Raw genomic sequence first — 26,949 nt, 5'->3', positions numbered from 1 at the left:
ATGTTGTGACTAGTCTCACAGCAGTGCAAAACGATTCAGACGAGCTAGCAGAGAATCCCTGCTTGCTGCTGCTGCCCTGATGCTAATCTCGCTGTAAATCAAGTGAGACGCAGCTCAAGACGTCCCACACATACAAAACTGCTGACTCCCAGCATGGAGGCCAGAGTCGTCTTCAATTCAGAAAAAGCCATTTCTTTATCCTTCAAAAATATTTTCTGAAAGGAAATATTGATTATGTGGATTTCTTTCACACAAATACTGCATGAAGAATGAAACAATGCCACTGGGTCTGTTTGGGAGTTTTTGAACTCGTAAACATAACACAAACCCAAGTAAGCTAAATCTCTGGCAAGCATCAGTATACATTTGTCATGTGTGTGAGACCTAGGTGAAGTTTTGAGATTACTGATAAAAGGTCAAGAAGCTCCCTAAGGGTTTCAGCGGATACAGAGAAATGTTGCAGAACCTGGATCTCGGCTGTCCGACTACACGAAAACATTTTTTGTGTACTGAGTATCGTGTGAATTAAACTTCAAGTAAAGCTGGTACGTGAACAGGCATCATTTTATCATTTTCATTTCCTGGACAAAAAAGTTTTGGCAATTTTGAGGGCCTGTTTTTGCCTACACCAAAACATATGAAGATCAGACCCAGTGTTGTTTTAGGCAGATGAGTGTTACTGTAAACAATAGCTACATGTAGAGGAATATTTGCTCATGGCAGCGCGCAAATAAACACAGCCCAGTCTCGGGAGACAAGGAGTCCGCCTTCAGTCCAAGCTACTCTCTGGCTCCTATGGCAGGTAATTTCCCCCACCTGGCCTACATTTTTGCCTACATTCTGAAAATTGCCCTGAAGTCGAACCTCCTAATTCTGGCATGATCATTTCTGCTAGTGCATCTTCTTTCACCTTGCTGCCATATTTATTTGATCCTTCAGAGATGGTGGAATCTCAAGATTTGGAAGAAAAACACTCGACACATGTGAACAAATTTTGTCATGTAATTGAAAACATGGTGGAATAACTTTGCTTCCTGTTCCCTGTGTGGACAGCAAGGGTGGTAGCCATACTTGGGGCAAAGGTTGGTAGGGCGTCCATTGCAGACACTGGGGTGGTAGCCATTCTTGGGGCAAAGGTTGTTAGGATGTCCTTTTCAGACACTGGGGTGGTAGCCATCCTTGGGGCAAAAGTTGGTAGGGTGACCTTTTCAGACACTGGGGTGATAGCCATTCTTGGGACAAAAGTTGTTAGGGTGTCCTTTTCAGAGACTGAAGTGGTCGCAAGGTTCTAAGTGTTGCCTCTTCAGCCACTCAGTTGGTAGCCATCCTTGCAGGAGAGGGTTTGAGGGTGTCTGTATCAGGTGCTGGGCAGGTTGTTTATCCAAAGGATGATTAGCCAGCCATGCTTGGAGCAGCAGTGTCTAGAGACATTGTCCGACATGCTGTCTCCCTTACACAACTGTTTATTACACAGCATGTGTCAAGAACCACTTTCACAAACGGTTCCTGGAAGTCTGGAATCAGAGCCAAACCGCTTGTAACAACCAGTGTATGATATTATTCAATATTGAATGTATTTCAATTCTCCATTGTGTGGAGTTACACCTTTTAGTGCAGGTTGTGCAAAGGGATTCTTGAAAAACATATTAAAAACATCTCCCCTACTTTCTATAAATGCCAGTTTCAAACATTTTAAACCATTTACATCTTCAGAATGCAAGAAGATATAAAAGTTTCATTGCCTGATGGTAAATATAAGGATGCTATAAATTACTGTTTAATGGTTTTATCACATAGGCTTTCTTTACTTATCAGCATGGTCTACTCGTATCCAGGGGAAACTTGGTTGATACGGTGCTCCAGGGAAGTAGTTTGCTCCTTGCTGAAGTCAATAAAACCATAAATCATGCCATGCTACTTATAGCTGATTGGTGGACTGTTGTTGTTGCATGATAATCTACAGACGGAAGGGGGTAGAACTTTTTATTCTGATAGGGAACCTGATCACAGACTGGTGATGTGGGGAATGTCGTCGATGAAGTAACAGCATCACCTAATTAATGTCGTTGATGATGTTATATATGGTGTGCGTAATGTTTACTGATTTTGAAAGTGTAACTTATTTAAGTTATTAAGTTTATTGTGACAACCCTTTGTAGTTCCCATATTCCAGGTGCGTTGGGGTAGCTTAGTGGTGAAAGCTTTCGCTAATCATCCTGAAGACCAGAGTTTGATTCCCCACAGGGGTACAGTGTGTGAAGCCCATTTCTGGTGTCCCCTGCCATGATATTGCAGGAATGTTGTGAAAAGGAGAGTAAGACAGTACTCGCTTCCTCACTCCCATATTTCAGTCTTTTAAATGTATACCCAGACTGATCTTTTGTTCATTTTTGTACACTGGTGTATATATAATTGTTTTAAAATGGCAGGACTTGACACCCTGAAATTCCTATGCAGGGACATTTTTAGGATTGAAAATGTGATGGCTGTGTTATTAACATCAGTTTATCAGAAGATAATGTCAACTTGCATTTTTTAGTACTATGCTGAAATATTACTTGAATTGCACAATGTTCTTGAAAGTTTTAAACTTGATAAAGTTGACTGTAGTGGTCTCTGATGCAATGTGGAATGTCATACACTAGGATGTCATACACAAGGATTAGGATGTTATCAGCTGCTTTCTGTTGAGACCAGACCAGGGGCAGGCACCTGCTTGGCTGCATCATACTGTGCCTTGCAAGTGAATATGCAAATTAATTATGACAGCATGGATCAACACATTTACACCTGTCCTGAAAAACCTGAAGATTATTAAAACAGTAAATCAATGAAATAAAAATACCATTTACTCATGAATAGGAGATGGATCATGATGAAAAATACATCATCTTGCAGCTTCTGTCATACAGAGACTTTGAGTTAAACTTATGACCACATTTATGTCAGAGATTGATAAACGTAATTACAAAAACTGTTATTTCATAATCTTCTGTTTCAGCGAAAAAGCATAACAATGATTGTAAATTATGGAACTTTTTTACTGACAAATTGTGACTGATGTTTCGCTTTTTCAGCTCTGGGAGAAATTACATCAGAGACGTTTGAGCCTCGTTTGAGGGCAAATTATCCAGTTGTTGTACCTGTCCATGAAAAGTTTGAGGTCAAGGTCTTCCCACCAGAGGGAAAGCCGAAACCCTCATTTCGGTAAGTAGTTTCGGTGTTGTTTATGGAAAGTAACTCATGTCAGTCTCTTAGCAGGATCAATACCCTACTTGTCTGTTTCTGGATTCAAATAAAATCAGTTCCATTTTCTGAAGGCCATATTCCTGGGTATATGCAATAAGTATTTTGATATAGGTGTGCTGGACAGAAACTAGTTGTGAATGAAAAAGACCTGTCCGATTTTCTCATCAAAACAAAAATATTTTGGAATGACCAGATTGCCAGCGTGTTCCTGAAAAGGATGTTGATATAGGTCTATCAGAGATAGAAACAACATAGCACAGTTTCATCTGCGTCTTTCCTATCCTTCTGGGAGATGGATGAACCAACGTTCATACCAAGCTGAAGGAAACTTGACCAGAAATCGTAGCAGGAACCCACAGTCACAAAGACCAAGATGTTTTACTTCATAACAACATGCAACCTTAGCACGTTAAGACTCTCTTTGATATGATATACAATAACATTAAGAGGCTAATGAAACAGATATGTCCTAGAATGCTCTATGACCTCTGCCAAGCCTGGGTCTCCTGACACAGAGGGAGGGACTATCACAGGTTCAGCCGAGGGGGATATGGAGACAGGCAAGGGAGGGGATTATTGCCATCAACAGTGGATCTATCTGAGCAGCTTATGCTGGAAGCGTTTCCACTGAGCTGGTACAGCAGTGTATCCTGCTGTCGGTGTGGCTTGAGTCCATCTGTCCCTGCTGGTTATTGTTGAAGGTGGGGTGTTGAACCATGCTAGGCTGATTCCTATGTTGAAGATCATCACTTGTCAATATTTGCTCCCACAAGGTGGTCATATTGACTGAGTCTTTAGCTCAGATGCATGTTAAATGGTAAATGTCATATTGTGTTAAGCCATAAGAGCCATGTTGGATTTATCCTGCGAATGGGAAGGTCGGCAATATGTTTCAATATGCTTTGAATCAATGAATGTCGTATCTGCAGGTGTATCGTCGGTCATGTGATGTGGAGGGATGGAATAACACCTAAATGTACTTAATCATCACAGTGTGTGATATGGCGTTACTGCTGTGATATTGTCTAGCCTTGCTGCAAGTCTGATGAATGACAAGTCTTGCATATACAGTAATTTTATAGTTATGATAGTCAGGTCTGGATAAGTGGAAAGTATTCAATTCTTTTGTCGGGACAACTTCAACTTGTCATTTATATATGATCTAGGACTAATGATCTGAGGTAATAATCATTGCTTGAGATACTAGTGCAAGTCTAGATGCCATTACATATATAGAACATCATACTAGTGCATCAGGATGTTTTGTAGTGAACATGATGTCATGGGAGCAGAGGAACGTCCTCTATTCCTCAGCTCCCATGACGACTTTTAGGTCAATACAAAACATCCAAATGCATAAGTATGGCGTTCAATATTTATTACATACCCTTTCATTATACCTTATTCTGTTTTAATGATGTTTGGAGAAAGCAGAACTGACAAGGGTTCAACATGGAATCTAGGAGGCAATACAGAATTTGACCATGCCATCTGTATTTCACCCCTGTACTACTATCAAGAGTTTACAAGGGTCTATAATAAAATTCAAAACAGTAATTGAAAACAAGCATCTTGAGAAATACCGTCATCTTAAATCTCTGGGCAAGAAGTATTCACCTACCATTTCAAAAAAAAAAAATGGAACAAAAAAAGAAATTATGTGATGGTGATGTATAAGATATGGATGTCCTATTTGTGTTTTGGACTGTAAGTTTGTAGTGTTTTTAAGCTCTGTGATGTTGATAATTTTTACAAGATTTGATGTTTATGATTTATTTTGCCGATCTATTGCAACAAAAGACATTGTTAGATGAGATAAATCAGTTGGTGAAATGTTTTTAATACATCTCTGTTAATTATAATTTAAAACTTTAAGTTAATATATTAACTTCTGTTGTTTTGTATTAAGTACTCACTGTGTAGTGATTACTTGTACTGCAGCAGTACAAGTTGTGAGTGAGTGAGGGAGTTGGTTTATCTCCACTTTGAACAACATTTTAGTCATTTCTATCAAATCAAATGTCAAATCCTGACATGATTCAAGGCTTATGTGTTTGTCACTGTGGTGAAAACTGCTTCTGAAGCAGAGACGTAATCAGGGCGAACAAGGACTTGAACCAACACACAGCAGTTTCTTGCACACCCAAGGGAGGCAACTGAATACTGAACTGTGGCATCTCAGACAACCATTATCCCTGTGTGTCATTTTACAATCTTACTGCTGAGGCGATCACGATTCCCTTAATGTAGGCTTTACAATTGTGCCACCAAGGTTGTTCCATACAATGGCAACCAGGTGACTAATCAGAAAGTTATAATTGGGCCCTGTTTGGTAGTTACAATATTATCTACATGCAAATGTCAGTGATCTAGACCCGTAAATGGGGCAGAACTCTGGTTAGGAGGTTGTAAGAAATCTGTCAGACATGGAACTGCTACTCCCATCAGCTTCTATACACAAGCTGTCAACCAATAAATGTTCTCACAATTTTCTGACAAAAAGTTTTTAAAATATTAGTTTTTGAATGACTTATTACTGGTATGTCTTTTTAAATGTTATCTGGAAATGCATATTGATTATTTTTCCAAACATTGGGACAAACTTCAGATGAAATTTAACAAGTTTAATTGGAGTGCACATTATGCGCGTGATCATGACACTATCGATTATGGTTAATATTTTAGCACAGGCAAATGGCGGCGTTGAAAAATTCATTGTGGACTGAGAGACTTAGTGAATCGAACTGATGAGAAAAATGAGACTGTGAAATATGCTGAAGCTAATTGATGACATCACAATCCCACTAGGGAGCACATAGCTTCAGTTTTGCCTCTATTTGCGCCAACATGGAGATCGTGTAAATTTATCAGCAGACTTATCCAATCTTTCTTTGTCAATTCTCCATTGGAATGGCTCTCAGAGGACATGATCCTTCATGGCGGACTTAGTCTAGATTCGGGTTATTCTGCATCATTGAAAGATTGTAGGAATGCACATTACAAGTGTAGAGTCGGATACATGTTTTGGTTTAAGCTTAATGCCTCGATGTACATTCTGCAATTTATCAGCTAGTTTTAGTTGCATGGCTTTTTATTTATTGCCAAGTTTTGGCTATGTGGCTTTTAATTTATCACTTAGTTTTGTCTATAAAGACTGTAATTTATCACTTAGATGTGGCAGAGTTGTACTTGCAAAATCAGCATCAGATGGCTGGGAGGGGTAAAATTGCAGTTAAATTTCAACAGCTTGTTTGTCATTTAGTGAAAAACTCATGCATGGCAATACCTCATGCATTTCCAGTGACAGACTTTGACAGTCTGAAATTAGATCATGCAAGCACTTCTTTATGAGAGAATCTTTCCTGTCAAGATGTACTGAAAACAGTTTTGAAAATGTCAAAAAAAAAGGATATTTTCCGTTTTTCTCAGTGTACGTAGAATTCATAAATTAGTCAGGAAAATGTTCCAGGATCTCTCAGCAGAAAGCAAAAAATGATGAGATTCGTTTCTAAGGTGTTTTTTTGGTATATATTTGCAAATATGAGATAGATTCATTACATTTAACTTTAATGTAAGTTCCTTTTGAAATAATTGTTTGTAGTTGAATATTTTTATGTAATTTCACATTTTAAGCTTAAAAAAAAATGGCTTTTAGAGTTGTAGAATGGTGTTAATGCTATTTTCCTGCAGACTGTTTCTAAAAGGTATTTTGAAATACATGATATCTTCAACCTGCCAGCCAGTTTCTAATGTTGTCAATGTACTAGACTGTAAGTATTACTTGCTTTGCTAATGTCAGTATCCCATAGCAAGTCTTGAGCTGGGTGTAGGTAATATTTCTCCTAGCGTGGCTAGTATTTCTCCTGATGTGTGTAGTAACTTGGCGTGTATTACACACAGGAATGTTTGTGAGCCAGCTCCGACCACTTCCTTTGCTGATTGTTTTCTTACTTCATCTGTAGAGAGCTCTGACACTCAGCTTTGGCTTATATACTTTCAACATTGCAATCTCATACCGGACCCTACTTTCTCTTGCGTTGGTAACAGTACTTCCTGTGGGATTCAGGGGAAATCCGTAGCGTATGCTGACACATTTTGATTGGAGGAAAAGTTTATTTCATGAAGTAGCCCATGTTTCACATATGCTGAGGTGACATTTACGAAGGATATGTAAGAATATGAAGACAAATATTATCTGTACATTAAAAAAATATATTGCCATGCGTTCCATGAATAGAAGAATTGTGCATATGTAGAGATGTAAATGTTACAGTTAACAATCAACGGCAATATCAACAAGAACAGATTTGTTGATGATATCGTGAGTTATCATTACACCGACTTGTGTGATTGGTGGTGCCGTCTCCACACAACGAGCAGTGTTGTACAGATGTGTATTGCCAATTCTCCTGGAGCAGCTTCAAGGTGGTGGGGAAGGCAGACATTGAAGTACTTCCATCTTTGTGGCCTGGTTGGTCGGAAGGAGAAGCAGTGCAAATTGTCTCAAGTGCTGAAAACTGCAGCTTTTTATGATGCTTTAACGTCTCTGACAAACACCAACTTCAAACACCGCCAGTAATGTGTATATGTTTATGAAACAGTCCTTGTTCAAGTTACAAAAGATGAGGGTGGAATGTGGCCAGGTTGGCGAAAGTCAGGGTTTTATCTTCTGCCGATTATCTGCCTTCTGGCGCAAGAGCAATTGGCTCATAAAATCTTTTGTAGACAAGTTGTAGAGCATGAAAAGAAGATACTGCTGTATCTCCCTTCCTTGTCACATCTGATGTGGAGAGGCAAGGAGCACAGGCCACGATCTGAAACAATGTTGCCTTCATGCATCACCTTGTTGTTGCTGCTACAGTTTCTCAGCCATATCCCCATGAAATATCTTTGGCTCTTGCAACAGAGGAAACACAGTCACTTTTCACACAAATGTTGTACATTGTTATCATATGTCCTTTCCAAAGTTTGCATTATGTTCCAGTAGTGTGGGCGATAAACAATGTATCGTACTGTTCTGTTTCCTTGTTTTCTGATGAGGAAATTGGAAACCTATCTCAGGAAGGGGATTTTGTGTTCATTATAGAAAATCTCAATGGTTTCCTTCTAAAATTGAATCTTCACAATGCGTAATGATCTGAGACTTTCCTGTAAAAGAAAAATAAACAAAGTTTATCTTGTTGATTTGAACATGTGCAACTGAAGTCCATGTGCAGTCCAGATGTATGAAAGTATAACTGTGGTCTTCATCTGATAGTTTGCAGTCGCAAGGGCAGGACATGGGAGAGTATCTGGGTATTCATGTGGCGTGGTCCAGGTGGGGTTGTGTGAGCCACGTAGTCTGCTACCAGCCAGGCAGACGTGTCATACGCCTGTCTCTGATGGAATACCGAGTGTCAGTCATTAAGTTTTTTGCTTGTTTCAGGGAGGTTAAGCATACATACATAAACATGTACATATTATGTAATTTTTATGAATTTCAGATCAGTGAACGATCTTGACCTTAACTTTAACCTTCATGAGGCTTTCCTAAAACAATTGACATATGCATCTTATTAAATATTCATAATGAGTATAAATAACCATCGGCTTATCACCCGTCCATAATCTGACATGTCATTCAGAACCAAGCAGATGTCCTACATTAAGGGGTTAGCCTCCAGTAGACCCACGATAAGGGGTTAATCTGGCTGGTTTAGCCGTCCAGCGCTGTCAGGCCTGTGCCTGGTTCACAAAAAATAAAACTCAGAATTTATTGGTTGCGGTCAATAATTTGTAACTCAAGTGTTGATACCACAAATTAGTATCAGTCCCTAACACCAGGATTTGATAGCTGTCGGTATATTTACTACTTTGCTGTTAAGCCCCACATAAAACCTTCTGTCATGGGCAAAATTCTCCAAATTCAATTTGTTAGGGTATAATTTGTTGCGGATGTCCAAGTGCCAAGTTGTCCAGTCGTGCTGACCTTCCAGGACTATTAGGATCAGGAGAGACAATCGGGGCATTATAGATTCCGACAAGGACCAGCACACTTGACAGACATATGATGACAGGGATTACTTGCTTGGCTGACTCCACAGCCTTTTGGGTGTATGCCTATCGTGTGTCTAATTACTTCAGTCTATAACAATCACTACACGTTTTATCACCTGGCTGGCTCACATTCCACATGTCCAGCAGTTTAACCTGGAAGTCAGCAACAGTGATCTGAAGGAGGTGTAGGTTTCTATCACAGGTGACTGAGTTTTGTTGGGATACGTGACAAGGTTTTGCTCAACACTCTTCCAGGTGTCTCTTGCTTGTGACACTCTCAGATGTACGATCTCTAGATTAGGACGCCATCAGATTCAGAGTCTCTACCTTCGGACATACTCAGATTTGGAGTCTCTAGCTTGATACACAGATATCCAGAATTTCTAAATTCGATCACATCCTGATGTGGAGCTTCTCGCTTTTGACACAGAGATCTATAGTTTCTAGAAATGGACACAGAGATATAGAGTCTCTGGCTTGGAACATAGAGATCTATAGTTTCTAGATAGGGACACAGAGATATAGAGTCTCTGGCTTGGGACACAGAAGTTTATAGTTTCTAGATGGGAACAGAGAGATAGAGTCTCTGGCTCTCTATTTTTTCTAGAGAGGGACACAGAGATATAGAGTCTCTGGCTTGGGACACAGAAGTTTCTAGTTTTTATAGGGGAACAGAGATATAGAGTCTCTGGCTTGGGACACAGAAGTTTCTAGTTTTTATAGGGGAACAGAGATATAGAGTCTCTGGCTTGGGACACAGAAGTTTATAGTTTCTAGATGGGAACAGAGAGATAGAGTCTCTGGCTCTCTATTTTTTCTAGAGAGGGACACAGAGATATAGAGTCTCTAGCTTGGGACACAGAAGTTTATAGTTTCTAGATGGGAACAGAGAGATAGAGTCTCTGGCTCTCTATTTTTTCTAGAGAGGGACACAGAGATATAGAGTCTCTAGCTTGGGACACAGAAGTTTCTAGTTTCTAGAGAGGGACACAGAGATATAGAGTCTCTGGCTTGGGACACAGAAGTTTATAGTTTCTAGATGGGAACAGAGAGATAGAGTCTCTGGCTCTCTATTTTTTCTAGAGAGGGACACAGAGATATAGAGTCTCTAGCTTGGGACACAGAAGTTTATAGTTTCTAGATGGGAACAGAGAGATAGAGTCTCTGGCTCTCTGTTTTTTCTAGAGAGGGACACAGAGATATAGAGTCTCTGGCTTGGGACACAGAAGTTTCTAGTTTCTAGAGAGGGACACAGAGATATAGAGTCTCTGGCTTGGGACACAGAAGTTTCTAGTTTCTAGAGAGGGACACAGAGATATAGAGTCTCTGGCTTGGGACACAGAAGTTTCTAGTTTCTAGAGAGGGACACAGAGATATAGAGTCTCTGGCTTGGGACACAGAAGTTTCTAGTTTCTAGAGAGGGACACAGAGATATAGAGTCTCTGGCTTGGGACACAGAAGTTTCTAGTTTCTAGAGAGGGACACAGAGATATAGAGTCTCTGGCTTGGGACACAGAAGTTTCTAGTTTCTAGATGGGAACAGACAGATAGAGTCTCTAGCTCGGGACACAGAGATATAGAGTCTCTAGCTTGGGACACAGAGATATAGAGTCTCTAGCTTGGGACACAGAGATATAGAGTCTCTAGCTTGGGACACAGAGAGATAGAGTCTCTAGCCTGGGACACAGAGAGATAGAGTCTCTAGCCTGGGACACAGAGATATAGAGTCTCTAGCTTGGGACACAGAGATATAGAGTCTCTAGCTTGGGACACAGAGAGATAGCGTCTCTAGCCTGGGACACAGAGAGATAGAGTCTCTATCCTGGGACACAGAGAGATAGAGTCTCTAGCTCGGGACACTTTCAGATGGAGTCTCTAGTATGGGAAACAGACAGAGATCTAGAGTCTCTCACCTGGCACACATCCAGATAGGGCAGAATCTCGAGATACGTGAGTGACACTGGATCCAAGTGAGATTCCATGCCTGACTCTACAGTTACATAAAGCTGGCAGTAGTGTCAGACAGGGCTACCTACCTTCAATAGTCATTGTGTTTTGTAGTGAGATGAGTCAAGTGCCATCAAGGGCAGCCATGTTATTGTTTGCTTACTTGTCATGGAGGCAAGCAGACATCAGTGAGAGGAAGCACTTAGATGTTGGGTTTGAAAGGAAGGAAGGTTGACAAACATTTACAATCAGTTTGACTTCGAGCTGATTCTAAATTGTGTGTGATTCTTTGCCTGATTGCTTGAATAAAATGAAAAAACTTGGCCCAAACAGTTTTGTTATCTCTTGTGAATAAAACATGCATGCAGTGGCATGATAAGTAATGCTTTTAATAAGGCTATTAAGATTAGCGATCTGCGCACCTATTTATACAAGCAGATAGGAGCGTAACAATTCTCCAAGCATCATATCATAAATAAATTTAGTGTCTTATAAACTAGTTGATAAATGTCAATATAAACATGTCTAGTAGATGCACTCCAATGGATAAGATTGATATCAGTATACAGTAATTCTCCAGTATTGACATTAGTCTTGAGGAAAACAGTCTGATTTATGATGGAAAGATAGAACTCTTCCATCCTATGAAATCTTTGTCTGGAGCAGTGATATTAAACTGAGAGGAAGCTTATATATATGTGTGTGTGTTGATAAATGAGATGGGAAGTCAAATGCTTAACTTCTTGTTGTACAATAGGCATTTACAGTGAAAGTAAAGAAAACTTTGGGTAATTGTAGACTTACAAGGCACGACAAGCTCCCAAGATCATTACATCAGCAAAGAATGCTGTATTGGTTGAAATGTGATATATCACAATTATCACATATATGGTAACACTGTTTTATTGCATTGTGTAATAAGCTCCAAGTTCAGCATGTTTAGCCAAGATTCTGTCAAGGCAAGTTGTGTAATGGCATCGTCACAGCAATGCCTGAAAAAGAGGGCAATGTACAAAAACTGTAATAGCTTTTGGAAGAAAGATGTAGAGTAAAACTCCACAAGATGAAGTCGCAGGAGGAGAGAAATAAATGATGTGAGTGAATGGTTACGGCAGATATCTCACGATGTCTGTCTGCAAAACTGGTTGTCTGGGGCTAGCATCTTGTTGGCGGCCATGTTTTCCTGTCTGTGAAGCAGCACCAGTTACGTACTAGGAGGAGATTTAGTCTCCAATGTCAAAGCCAATCAAGTTTACAGGGCATACCTCACATGGCCAACATCCTCACATGAGAGGAGTCACCACTGCGCTCAGATAAAAAGGCGCACAAAGTGATGATCCTTGCGGCCATTACTGTTCCTCTCTGTTGCATTATGGGAGACAAGAGTGTTGGCTTCTGTGTTGTAATTGGCAGTGAAGGAAGGAGTTGGTGTATATAATGAAGGAAGGGACCTTGTGTACATACACATACACAGATGGCTTAAGATGAAAGAAATCTTTAAAAAAAACTCAAAACTTAATTGTCACCCTTCAAGTAGCCTGAGATTTCCAACTAGTTCACTGCCATATTTATATTGGCTCTTTGTAGACATGTGTATTAATGGTGATGTTGTAGCTCTCAGCTGACATTTTTACATTGACAGATTGCTCTTTGAGGTGACATTCTTTGTTTACTTGCAAGTATTATGGCATCCTGAATGTTTCTTACATGTAATGGTCGTGAAGACGCACTTGTGTATCAACAGTGTAGTTTTTTTTTTGCTGAAAACAATAAGACGGTAATATTTATGAGACTTGGGCATACATTTGGAGACGCTTACATCTGATAGTGCTGGAAGTTGCCTGACCTCCATTGCTAGTGATTTGTAGGAATATGTGTATGAGCCCCAAAATAGATCAGCAACCATTAGCTCTGAGAAGGGACAGCTCCAGCAGGAAAAAACAATGGATGAGATGCCTTGTGATAATGAGACATGTGCGATTAAACAGAGTTATATGTTGGCCAGTCCATGCAGCTAGGGAATCCATTATATTCTTAATATTTCATTTAAATAAACATTTCTGACATAAACTGTTCACGGCTGCTTCATTTTGTACAGCACTTGTTGAGCCTCTCTGTATTGATTTCATATTTCAGGAGAAATCTTTTTCAGGACTTTGTAATAACTTTGTATAAGTAGGTCATCAATCAAGATGTCCAACTCTTAGGGGCACTTGGACGGACGCAGATTCCAAACTTCCTTCCGATGAACTTTCTTGCAGTTAGGTGAACCCAGGGATATTTGATGTTTACCTACAGCTCATAATTCATTGTCGGAAGTGGAGTTATCAATGGTGTCATAACAGTATGTGAGAGATTAGATCATCTTTGAACTTTCATGGCTTGTTACTCAATATGACACTCAACTGCGTCTGATGGCTAACGTTTTCCAGCGACTTTAACGCATGTTGCTGAACTGGTAACTTGAGTCTTTATAGATGTTATAAAACTCATTGGCTGAGACACTTATGTTCGTGTAAGACAGCTCGTGAGAAGGCTCTTAAGAATTTGAGGCTTATGAAAATAATATGACACGTATATTGGGTTTTTCAAAGTAAAATTATTGATCAATACTCCATTTTGTTTGTGGGAATATAACCCATGTCGAAGTATCAATTTGTCTGAGTGGGCAAAGAATTTATCTACACACACAATAGGTGAAAGAGTGAGTGCTTTGTGCTGTAGATACCAGCTTTATCTTGACATTGGTACTCTAGTTAAGCAAACTAGTGGACAACAGCATGAGCACTACATTGTTGAGGAGCAGTTATCCTCAGACAGCCATATCACGGACTGGAAGGACAGGTCGATATATCTTCTAGTTGTGATTTTGGACTCTTTCTTTCATCTCATGACATCCAAATCTGGTGTAAGAAACAAAATTTCAGTTGAAAATGTTGCATCATATCAGTGATTTGAAATAAAAATATGAATTTGACGGCAAATTTAGTGTAAGATATTTCTTGAAAAACAAATTTCATCACACAGATTCCAGTGTGAACATTGTGTGATCATTTCTAAATGTGTTATGTTCAGTTGAGTTTACGAATTAAACATAAGCAAATTTAATCACATATGGTGGGCTCTCACAACAGTGATCGTTTGCTGCCCAGGACCTACTGAAACCGTCTATCTAGGAAGCAGGCACCACTGGTTACATCAATATAGTTGTGAGATACAGACTGGTGTAGTTGGCGACTTTAAGACCCTGTTCTGTGAGATTCTGTGACATAGTATTCCCAGTGGCACATATATGCTAGATTGAATCCCGACAACCAGACAGTCTTAGTACGTTGTTGTATGAATAAATGTATTTGTTCCAATATTGACTGGCTGTCACTCATTCCACTGTGGGATCTATCAGAACGTTTCTTTCAGTCAAAACACTGGCAAAGAGCGGAAAATGCAACTCACTTAATTTATCAGCGATAAGATTGGCGTTGCTGGAGGCAGATGTAGGAGATACGGGGTGCCCCGTATCTGACTCAAGTCATTGCATTACAGTGGCAAGATTAGAGGTAGTAAACCAGGAGATTATCTCGAATGGTACATACAGTTTCTTGATACCAATGTCAATGTGTTCACTCTTACGACAGATCTATTAGTATCTTTGCTCCTGTTTTGTTGTCAGATGGTGAGAAAGCCAATCCTGTTTTGATGTGGGTATTATGTCTGTTTCTGCCGTAGAATTTTTGTTTGTTTTGACTGGAGGATGACATATGACACACAATGACAGTATCCATGGGAGATCTGCATGCTGTTCAATGTAGATTTGATACCTGAATATTTCTTATCTGGTTGTGTGCTGACAATTAGGTGCCTTACTCCGAGGGTGTGGGTTCGAATTCTGGATGGGACTTTACCCTACAAAAGTGCTAGAATTTATACATTAGGAACAAGGTGTAATTCCTAATGTAACATATGATACGGGTTGGGATTGATTTATGGTTGTTGTTTGAAATTTATATTTTCCAGAACTTATCATTTGGAATGCATTTAATGAGTACAGTTTCTTTCAGAAGAGAATGTAGTTTAGTTCGAGGTTAACACCCTGGCAAAAGGAATAGAAAAGGTGACGTCATGACGTCCTGACAGGCAATCACATTCTCAGGATGGCTTTGAACTTCAATCTGAGCTTTTTTAGTATAGGAAGAAATGTCTGGGCTATCAAAGATGAGACAAGTGAGTTGGTTGATGGCTGGGAGTGTGGAACAACATACACCACATGGTTGGCTGCAGATGTGCAGGTTTGCTGCAGAATTAGGCCCGTTACAGAGCTTACATCAGTTCTGATGGCACTTTAATCAGGAAATTAGTTCTGCTGTGTTAAAACTAGGAATCTATGAAGATAAATGTGAAACCTGCAACTAAACAGCTGATAACTGTGGACATTACACTGCTAATTCTTGTATTGCACAACATTACCACCGTATCATTGGTCAGACTTCCTCCATAGGTGTATTTACACTCCTCAGTGAAAATAAGCAGACGTGAATTAGAACGCAATTCAACCTGATAACTGCTGAAATTTTGTAGACTTTGTGGAGTTGATGTTACTGTTTAGGTTGTCCCTAAATAGTTTTGAAGCTGATAAGGTCTGAAAATTTGTAGATATGTTGTTAAAATTAGGTTAAACTTTCCAAACTGTTTTGGGGTCTGAAGACGTTCATTGAAATGTTGATCGTTGTGTCTGCTAATTGATTGAAAGTTTGATTGCTGTTTCAAATATGCACATACTTGATGATAGTTAAAATGGAATTATTGAAATATTTGAAAAAAATTATTAACTGAAGTTTATGTTTTGAGTGAGATAGCTTCATGATGGGAGAGTGCAGATTGAGTGCTGGGAGTTGGCAGGCAGATAGTACACGTGCAAGTATTTATGTATCACCACAAGTTTCATAGTTTCCAGACTGTTCAGTTGTCGGATGCCCACCATGATCAGGTAGAGAGGGCACCTGCTATGTTTGTTGTGTTAGGTAACGGGGTTTATTATGACATCTGTGTGTAGATGTTGAGCAATCAGCTCCACTCAAATCAAAGGACCCTGAATGGCATCCCGCTGAATCCCGATGTGAATCCAGGAAGTGACAACATTCTTGGGATGTTGGTGTTTGTCATATATTGATATTAATGCAGATTCAACTGAGAGAGAAATCAATGTGTTTGTGAAAGATAATATCAGTACTGAGTGAGTGAATGGGTGAGCTCGGGCTCATGGGCTGTTCAGAAAGTTTTGAGATCTAACACAACTTCATGTGAGGGAGTACAGGTGGCATAATAGGGTATGGTGTGACCTTGCACTTGCTTCAAGTTTCAAGTTGTTAAGTTCAAGAACCATGTCCCTTTAGGCTTATTTGCTAACAGATGTGTTGATATGCTATGTTATCTGGTTTGAAAAAGATGGAACAAAACTCACTGATTCATTTTTGTGAGACTTTTTGGGGGGCTGCTGAGCAAACATCATTATAAGGAATTAAACCCTAAGCCAGAGAGCTCTTACATCCTTGGGCTTAATGTGGTAATATTTCAGGAAAACATATCATTTAGGAGATTAGCTAGGTTACCTGTAGATTTATCACTCGATCTTTGAAAACTGTATCATTTTGATGGAGTTCTGTTTAAATTGAAAAGGAGCCCAAGTGACATAGGAGATTGCTGTAAATCTAGACCTGCTTCAGTTAGGACTTTTTCATTACATGTAGAGATAATATAGGAAATGATATGACTGTGAGACAGTCTAGATTGAACCATGCTGCATGTGATTTGAAACTGTGATGGTTAATTGTGATTTGATAAGCTCTGATCAGCCAATCAGAATTGAGTAATTTTTAAAGGCCTTCAGTCATTTAGGTTTCTGGATGTCTTTCCTGATGTTATGATTCTGAATTTTCAGATTCCTTGACCGAAATGACCTGGTGGTTGCCTCAGCAGGACCGATACATGTGGATGGCAACAAGTTGGTGTTCGAGAAGCCACAGGAGATCGACTCGGGCAACTACACCTTCATCATCAACAACACCGCAGGAGAGAAGAAGAAAAGTGTCTGGATCATGATATCAGGTTAGCTATCGCTTTTTGTCAGTCTGCTCTGACTGTAAGAAGAATGTTTGAATCGTACCGAAAAGTGAGTTAACACTGGTTGTAGAAGGTTAGCTTCATCAATGTGTGATGGAGTCAGATGTGGTCTGAGCAACAATATAATAGTTGTTAGATTTCGTTTTTTGAGAAGGTGAGCTACAATGTTGTCCTGTAGCATGAAATAGATAGTACATACGTGTGGGTCACAGATACAGTGATCTAATACTTTACTGTTTCTCAAACTGATGCAAATTTTAAATGATGGTCCCTGGACCCTGAAGGAGTGAGTGTTGTCAGTTGTTAGTATATAACAGTCACAATGGAAAAGATAATGCATGCCGTGAATCTCATTGATGACACTCTATGACAACAGTGTGATTTGGCCAGGTGGGTTTCCTCACCAAGTGTGGTATATCTAGACCCAGAGGAATGGTAATCTTTAATGGATTTTTGTTACTTTGGTGAAGAGAGTGCAAGTAAGGGAACCAAGGACGTGTGCATGTGAAACATTCTAAATAATTCATAATGTAGTCCCTGAAATGGATCGTACAGCATGGAGCTAAGGAAAGTACAGTACATGCAGAAACAGTCATGTGTGATGCAGATGTATCATGCGTTATATCCACTGGACATTTGGGCATTTTTGTGGAAAAAAGTCTGTAAGGTTTATGAAAATAATCAAATTCACAAAATATGTAAAGAATTTTATATATTATTGATTGACTGTAAGATGATTGTGTTATGTTGGTGATACACATCTTTGAAACTGTTTTTTAAAATACTTTTTTAGCCACATGTTGATAGGCTGACATATTTCCTTGCCAACACCCAGTACCCCCAACAGTGAGAGTTGTCTACCCTACACTGTGCTTTTGCAGGTCTGCCACCAGGGGGCCAAGCATGGTCTATCTCTTGTCTTCTCAATTAGTTTCATCAGTTTGTTCCGCACTTCTTTTGTTTATTTAACACTTGAAATCAGAGCATAAGAAAAAATGTAAACTTTTTTAAAATCTGAAAATAATATGAAAGAAATTGATAAAACAGGCAGTGAACAGTAGGGGTCTCCCAACTAGCATTTGTGTTGGTGTTTAAGAGCTTGGTGGGATTGTTTGGTGATAAGGTATTGGATAAAGTACAGTGATTTTCACATGATTTGACAATATCTGTAACTTCTTTCATTGTTGGATGACGTGAGAGTGTGTTTTATCACACAACCTATCCTCATACTACATAGAGCTTGTAGCAATTAGTGTCACTCAGAATTGCTTTAATTAGAAAGTTACAAAGCCGTGCGAAAGCTGTAGTTTGTTATCAGGAAAACATGCAGAAAACTAATTGGTCAGTAGATCGTTGTCCGATGTGTTTAATTTACACTGGGCTGAAGTCCACCTCCTGTGATTCTACATGATGAAATCCTAAACAAGACGAAATCTTAAACAAGATGAAATCTTAAACAAGACGAAATCTTAAACAAGATGAAATGTTCATATCTTCATGTAGACATGTTGGGTGGTTGTAAAGCTATTGATGTGAAGATCAGTTGAAATAGGGTTTCAAAGGTCAAGTTTAAGATTATTGTACTGATATGGTACCGTAAATGCATGTATGTATGTACATGTGTTCATTTGATAGTCAGGAGGGCTGCTTCTACTAGTTCAGATTAATGTTGATTTTAGTGCTAGACTCCAGTGACACCATAATGCAGTTTAGCATGGAATCCCACTCAGACACTGTGTGTGGATCCTGAGCAGTCCTAGTTTTATCCCCAGGCAGGGCAACAACAAGTGTCTGCTTTAGATGTTTAGATGTTCACTGATCTTATGTTCTCAAGGTGGATATTCAATCCAGTAGACGCTGCAGGCTGAAACATATTTTGCTAATTATTTGTAGGCAATGTTTAAAATGTATTATCAGTACCTGTGACAAGATAAAGAAAAATCATTTTGGTCTAAAGGCTTGTCAGGGTGAAAACCATATATTGTATGTTGGACTTTCTTATTGAGATTTAGCTCAGGCAGATCTGGGGCTGCACACTCCTGCACCCCTCTTTTGTCCTGTAAGTTCATGAAATGACTCTTGTGAAAATAAAGTGTGTATCCTTCCTTTCTCAAAAAGCTGTATCCGCCCCGTGGTAGGACTGTAGGATACAACATGTGCCCAAGGTCTGATGCTTGATTGAACAAGAATCTGCTCAGAATTTATTTTGTTCATAAGTATCAGATTTGACAGGACATTAAAAATCTCATGGGAATTACTACCTACTTTTTAAGAATTTTTAGCCATGTTTGAAATTTCAGAATTTTGAGTACCAGGTTTAATACAATAGCATCAATGCCAACTGCAATTATGACCAGTTCCCAACTGGAATGTTATGGAAATGTAATCTGGGTATGATATACTTGTGAAAAAACCCGTTAATGACCAGCATAATTTCTGTAGTCATATTAATCAATCAGTTCATCCTTTCTGTTTTTTTAGTAATATATGGTGTATGTGTATGATTCATCTGTCACCTTTCCTCCCTATGTGAGCAATGGACTCGTCCATGCACCTGTAGCCAACACATTTATCAAGGCATGTTTTTCAAAACTTTCTGTTGTGCTAGATCCTGACACCATCTAGTTGAAGAGTCATTAAGATGTGAATATTCATGACATGGAGTATTCATTGGAGTGAACAATGTTTTGTGTCGAGACTCCATATCTGTTACATACTATAGTTGAAGTTGAAAAATGATGTCTCTACGATAAAATCGCTTCGGACTGATATCAGGGAATCAAGATGTTCTGTTGCTCTTGCTCCACAAGTAATCACCCACTGCTCCCAGGAAATACGTTCCTATAATCTCCATATAATCTTATAGATAAACCCATATTTGTTTAATAGTTTGGTTTGTTTGATGATATTATCATTACTCAAAAATACCTCAGATGCTTTAAAAAAACCAAACTTCTTTTATTACGATAATTGGCCCCAGCTTCTCATCTTGGAGATTAATCTGTTGTGTAGACAAGGAAACCAATGTACATCTCCCAGCTTGTCAAACGCTCTCCAGCACAGCAGCTGTACCTGCGTGTAAAATCTCGACTCTCTCGTAATTATCACAACTCGGCCCCTTTAAGTTGTGTTGCATCGTATTGCATTGCGCTGCATCCTGTGTTCATGCAGATTGTCTTTAGAAAGGTGGCTTCCCAAACTGCTCATTACTTAGGGGTGTAACTTGGTGAGATTTTTAGCAGTGTTTTTTTATAATTCAAGATTCTCGGGTGTTTGTGGTTTGTTGAAAGACTCCTATCTGTAATAAACATGTGTCATGTTTATGAATGTAAAAACAATGTTTAGCTTCAGTTCAGAAGTATTACTTTCATTGATGTGTAATGTATGTTATGCCTTGGGGTAAGTGTATGTCACCAGTTGATAAGGAATTGTGTGCTGAATATGGTTTTATGATGGATGTGATGAAAAAACATAAGATGATATTTTGAGCTGTGAATTTCTTTTGTTCTAACCAGGCTAATGTTTGGTGTAATGATGAAGATGGCTACCATGTCACCTTGATAACATCTTGCAATTTAAATCTTCAGGATTTTTTAAAAAAATTTTCTTTAGATGAAATTATCCAAATTTTAGAGTCAAAATATGCCCATGTAATTCTTTTATCTCATAACCCATGATTTGAAGTTCATGTTAAACAACTGCATCATATGCATGCTAAAAAACTTGAAACAATGAGAGTGAATATAGAACTGTTAAAAAATCACATTGTTAAGCTTGTATCTATGGTTGTACCAAGGTTATGCGTCATACTGACTGCATAGCCCCCTCTGGTGGCTGTACAACCCGAAGACCCAGGCCATGTTCACAGAGCCAGCAGACTGATGACATTGCCATGCTAATCTCATGCAGAGGGTCTGTCATGGATCACTGACCCTGGCTTGTGGTGATGCTCAAAGCCCCTGACTTCATAAAAATACATACAGAAACTTTTTTTAATCACCTTTCGCGTTGGTTTTATGTCTCTTAGATGAAAAACAATACCGTCAGTCCACTTGGGGCAGCTGTTCGTGTTGTTTTTTTCTTTTCACCAAAATGACCCAACTTGTGATTTGTTTCTGCCAAATGGTCCTCCCGTTAGTTCATATGTTCAGCCTCACAGTCTGGAACGGTTTGTGTTAAGGGGATTTCAGTCATTTTCTCAAATTTTTGTTTGTAAATTTTTTAAGTCAGGGTCAAGCTGTGTTTTTGTTAAGCATATATTAAAATGAATTGTTACAAATTGTGTTGTCATGTGGGAAGTAGGGTAGCCCAGTTTTTAAAAAGTGTTCGCTTGTCACACCAAAAACCTGAGTTCGATTCCCCACATGCATGGGTACATTGTGTGAAGCCTATTTCTGGTGTTCCCTGGAATAATATTGCTGGAATATTGTTAAAAGTGGTAGAACCCAACTCACTTACTGTTTACATGGAAAGTATGTATTGTTACTAGGCAGACAAGAGTTGTTGAAAGCCTACAAACTTAAAATTTAAAATCATTCAGTAATGTCCACATCAAATATAAGACCATCAAATAATCAAGTCTTATGTGTTTTATTTGTGGTCACCGTCAAACATATGTGAATATTCTTTTTTCCTTAATGATATTTTATGTAAGTTCACCTGAAATAAACATTGACAAGGTTATTGTCATGGCAGTTATGTTTCTAAAGTCTTTTTCCCTAAGTCTGTAATAATTCAAGTATTTATTTGGCCTGGCCTTAAGACTGGAGTCCATTGTTGGGAAACCTTTCTTGGGGTGGTGGTACTTACATTCAGGTAAGGATAAACATGTCACATCAAAACAAGGGGATTAACGCTTGTGTACTTGTTGGGTACATAAATATGGAAGATATGTGGGACATCTGACTGATCCTACCAGCTGACATTTTTATTGGACAGTTCATTGGAGACATACCTGAAATTGGAGACGTTTTATCCCGGATGAAATTTTTTGTAATTATCAGCTGACAGACTTCAATGAAGTTGTAATGTAATGTCTATGTTTAAATGAAGTTGCAATTGAAGCTGATTATAGAACATAGTGAGGAAATTCTTCGATGAATATTTAACCATATTAACTTAACATCATTGTTGAGATAGTTCACAAATGGAGTCGTAAAAGTGTGGACTGCAAAATGATTGTTGAATACAGTGATAAACATGCAGACATATGGAGACGTGACATAGATGGAGGTGTGACGTATTGAAGTAAATAGGGTTGTTGTGAAGAGAGATAAAGTGTTTATCCTAATGGTTTTTTAATGGTCGGAAAAAGTTAATAATGACCAATTCCTCTATATTCCTAGTGCTATGACTAATTAGCTGTAGTTGCAGGAAAAAATTGTGTCTTTTCTTTATACGACTAATATGTTTACATCATTATATGTGTAGTATTTGGAGAGAAACATCAAGTTAAAGCTTTCTTAAGTATATTGGTAGTGTATTTCTAATAGTTACAGGTGATAACTGAGGGGGAACCAACTGTGTGATAGTCTATTGCAACATGCTATAGCAGCCAACTATTGCAATACTATTGCAATAGTTTTTTTCTCCTTGAATTGTCTCATTTGAAGTCATTTGATGTTTCCCAAGCAAAAGTATTGTTTCTATGAAATAAAATCAAGTTGAAGTAGTTTTGTGTCTTTTAATAACTGACAAGAAACTTTTAAACCCAGATCAAATAAACATTTGAAACTTGCACTCACTGAAGTTGCAAAAATCCTGTTTTTTGCACCTCACCTTTTATGAACAGAAGTCAATTACTAAACTACAGATAGTCAAACATGCAATCAATGCATCAATAGCTTTTTGTTTCTTCCAGTTATCTGAAACTCAACAGTTTGCAATCCATCGATAGTTCGATGCATTGTGACAGCCCTTGTAATAGCATCTTTAAAGTAATGGCTGGAGATACACCTCACACCTGATCCCCCTTAGGAATGTTTTTGGGGGATAAATATGTTATGTCAGCTGGGAATATGAGCAGTATGGCCCAGGTTCCATCATATCACACAGACTCTCCCGCTAACGGGATGTATTCCATCTGTCGCAGAGAAAACATATTGTCATATCAGCCGTGTAATGAAAATAATTATTCTTAAAAATTCCACTGATCTGTTTGGGCAATTATCATTTTTATTTTGGGTATGGTATAGGAATCCTGGACAAGGACCTACTTCTGTTTTAGATTTTTCGACAGTCGCAGAAATAATTTGTTAAATGATTATGTCATCGTCTGTCGCAGTTTTGCAGGGATGTTTAATGCAGATTTAATCAATGTGTTTTCGGAGAGAGTTGTGGTGAGACAGTATGACTGCAGGGTGGAGGCGAACAGCTCCGTCTACATGTGATGTGTGTTACTTGTTCAAATGAAACATAATACAAATGTCCTTTCCTTTCTGGCTCCATCTCGTTACTATCTGTAGAGATAAAGTCCACATCTTGCTTCACTTCAGAACATATAACATTTTAACAGACTCTTAACATTTATGTGCGAACTCTATACCGAGCCCAGTTCTGGTTGTAGTTGCATCTGTTTACTCGGATCAATTACCATATGTGAAAATATAATATTAAACTGACAAAACATTTGTAAAATGGCTTTTTACAGTGGTTTTTACTTTAGGTTGGGGTTCTGTTTATTCCTCTATCTCCTTGTTGAGATGTAAGTACGTGGTTGTTCAGTGACTTGCTAGAGATGCACAATACCATCACAATGCATTGATGTGAGGAGTCTGCAACATGCATGGAAGATGTCAGCAGCTCTTGAGAATGTTGAGATGTGTTGATGAGGGAGAGGCCTCTTAAAATATGAAACACTCTATCCAAAATGTGTTTGAAAGTGCACATTAACAGAAACTTTAGCCCGTTCTGGTGGTCATTAATATAGGAGCTCTTGAGGTTTGTGATGTTTTAAAGTGCTGGATACAAGCAACGGACTGATAACATAGTCACCAAATGCTTGCCTAAAAACTACTTATTAAAGGACCCTGTTTGAAATTTTTATTATTTTCTGAAAAAAAATGTGTTGTTTAATGAATGTTTTGAAAAGTTTTTTGTTGTCAGTTCAAAACCTTTTTGGTCTTATGGTTTTACCTTGTGTTTCAATAATTTGAGTCAATTTTTGTCAACTCATTGGAAGTATTTGTTTAAAGATTATGTTATTGAACAATGTCTGTTGAATGGAGTGAAATAGAGGGAAGTAACGGATGGTATCCTCGTTTTCCCCTTCCCCCAATTTCATCTGCCGGTAACATGCTCTTTAAGTTCCCCGCCAGAAGCTACATTTGTATATTTAACAGTAAAATGACATTTTTATTGTGATAACTCTGCCTTACAAGCTGAGAGTATGTAGTGTTGTCTTGTAAATGAATGCAGCATGTCAATGGTAGTTTGTCAGAAGCCCAGAATTTATTGTCACCTTCAAAGGATGTTTGTGTCTGACAAAGCATAAAGTTTACAAACATCAGCATTTATTGCAAAGACAAAGTAGACTTGCTAGTCATGACCTACGACCTGTCACTCATCTAGGGCACTTTTACCGTTCACTTCCTTGGGAGGTGATTGGAAGAGCGGCAAGGCAGTTTCCTGTGTCTTGATGTACAGGAACAGAGTGATAATGAAAACAGAATGGGATGATGATATATGGCAAGTTATGAATCACGTCAACTTGATCAGACATGTAGAGACTGTGAGAAATAAATAGTAATGAAGATTTACCTTTTGAAGTAGTTTGTTTTTTCATGAAAATATATGAAGATAAATATTCATATTTTCTTGATAGACATATTATATTAACCCAAAATGACCCCTAAAGGCTCAGGGTTCTACCAAATGCCCATTAAAACCATATTTCTTTTGTAAAATAGATTAGCACCGGAGTACAGAGATACTCAACATAGTTAAAGGTGGGATCTTCAGTCTTTGATAATGTGTGTGATGTGCATAAAATACTTCTATAGATAGTGTAGGAGATGCCTTCATTATGCCCATTTGTCCTTTTCTTACAGATTTGAGTGTGAACACTGAACAGTTTTGTGAGTGTCTTCAATAAGTTTGCCATTATCTCAAGTGAAGTGTCACATATACATGTGAAGAGCTTGAAGTTCCAGCAGTCAGTCCTGTCTGATTAAATGTGTCTTGTGTGGTTGCAGTGCCCCCGTACATCAGCCGTTCCCCCCAGCCGAAAGAAGTGGAGGAGGATGAAGGGGTGGACTTCAACTGCCAGGTGGTCGGCACCCCCTACCCTGTTACAACCATCACCTGGCTCAAGGACAACAGCCCCATACACGTGGTCAGTGCTTGCTACTCACTCACTCACTCACTCACTCACTCACTCACTCACTCACTCACTCACTCCTTATTTTAGCAGTTAATCACACTGCCATAAAAGACATGGTTGATCTGTTTCACAGTTGTTGTTGTATTCATGTATGAGAGGATTTTATGTATCATTCTTTCTATTTCCAAAGGGTTCTCCACGCCATAGGATGAATCAGCAGTCTGGTGACCTTCATATGTCCAAGGTGATTCTTGATGATGCGGGAGACTATGCATGTGTGGCAACGACTGAAGGTCATCCTATTGTTGTGTCCAGTCGAGCCTATCTGAAGGTCAAAAGTAAGTCGAACTCAGACAGTTTTGTTTGTCATTTGGAATTCCAACAGTATTTGTATGTTCTTGCCATAAAAGAAGATCAGGGTTAGAACTGGTCTTCATGCTTGTCATAAGAGTCAAATAACGGGATCTGGTTGTCGGGATCGTTGACTTGGTTGACCCATGCAATGCATCCTATTGTGTAGGCCGATGCTCACAGTGTTGATCACTGTTGATTTACAGCCAGCCGTCATATAACTGGAATACTGCTGAATGTGGTGTTAAACAACATACCAACCATCCAAATCATGAAACAAGATGGAAGGTTTGTAAAAGAACTGTCATCATGCTCGTGAAAGATTATTATTACCACAGTGTGGTTCTATTTGTTCTAAGTGTTGTGTTCTGTTTGAAGGGAAGCTGAAGTTCAGCCCTCGGCCCCAGAACACGTTCCTTGAGCTGCATGGCTATGGCAAGGTAGAGTGTCGTGCCGAGGCAGAAACCAGACCTGCAATCTCATGGGTGAAGCATGGACCCACCAACCTCGACTCACTGGATCATGTGTATCAGGAACGTGGAACGCTTTTCTTTCGTAATGTCCAGATGACAGATGCTGGATACTACACCTGTCATGCCACATCAGGCCAGGTGTTCATAAACACCACCATCTTCATCAAGGTTGTTGGTGAGTACACTGTTGAGGATTGCTTAGGTTTATGTGGATGAAAACTGTGAAACATTGTCCCAAACAGTGAAAATAGGTGTATGAAAACTGTGAAACATTGTCCCAAACAGTGAAAATAGGTGTATGAAAACTGTGAAACATTGTCCCAAACAGTGAAAATAGGTGTATGAAAACTTTGAAACATTGTCCCAAACAGTGAAAATAGGTGTATGAAAACTGGCAGTATATTCATGAAAGATGTGGAAATACGTTAATTGAATTGTGGAAATATGTTAATTGAA

At 38.9% G+C, this 26,949-nt stretch overlaps 1 protein-coding gene across 1 annotated transcript in view; it reads left to right on the top strand.

Moving 5' to 3' along the window:
• Positions 1-26,949, top strand: part of LOC137295393 (inactive tyrosine-protein kinase 7-like) — a 132,357-nt gene that overhangs the window by 96,776 nt on the left and 8,632 nt on the right. The window contains exons 7-11 of the mRNA XM_067826732.1: positions 3,078-3,207; positions 17,168-17,334; positions 25,542-25,681; positions 25,860-26,007; positions 26,399-26,668. Of these exons, the coding sequence (XP_067682833.1) occupies positions 3,078-3,207; positions 17,168-17,334; positions 25,542-25,681; positions 25,860-26,007; positions 26,399-26,668 (855 nt within the window). The remainder of the gene's footprint in view (positions 1-3,077; positions 3,208-17,167; positions 17,335-25,541; positions 25,682-25,859; positions 26,008-26,398; positions 26,669-26,949) is intronic.

This window comes from Haliotis asinina, chromosome 8 (genome assembly GCF_037392515.1).
Source record: "Haliotis asinina isolate JCU_RB_2024 chromosome 8, JCU_Hal_asi_v2, whole genome shotgun sequence".
Taxonomy (NCBI): domain Eukaryota; kingdom Metazoa; phylum Mollusca; class Gastropoda; order Lepetellida; family Haliotidae; genus Haliotis; species Haliotis asinina.
Note: the sequence above shows the minus strand (reverse complement) of the source record. Positions and strands in the feature narration are given on the sequence as shown.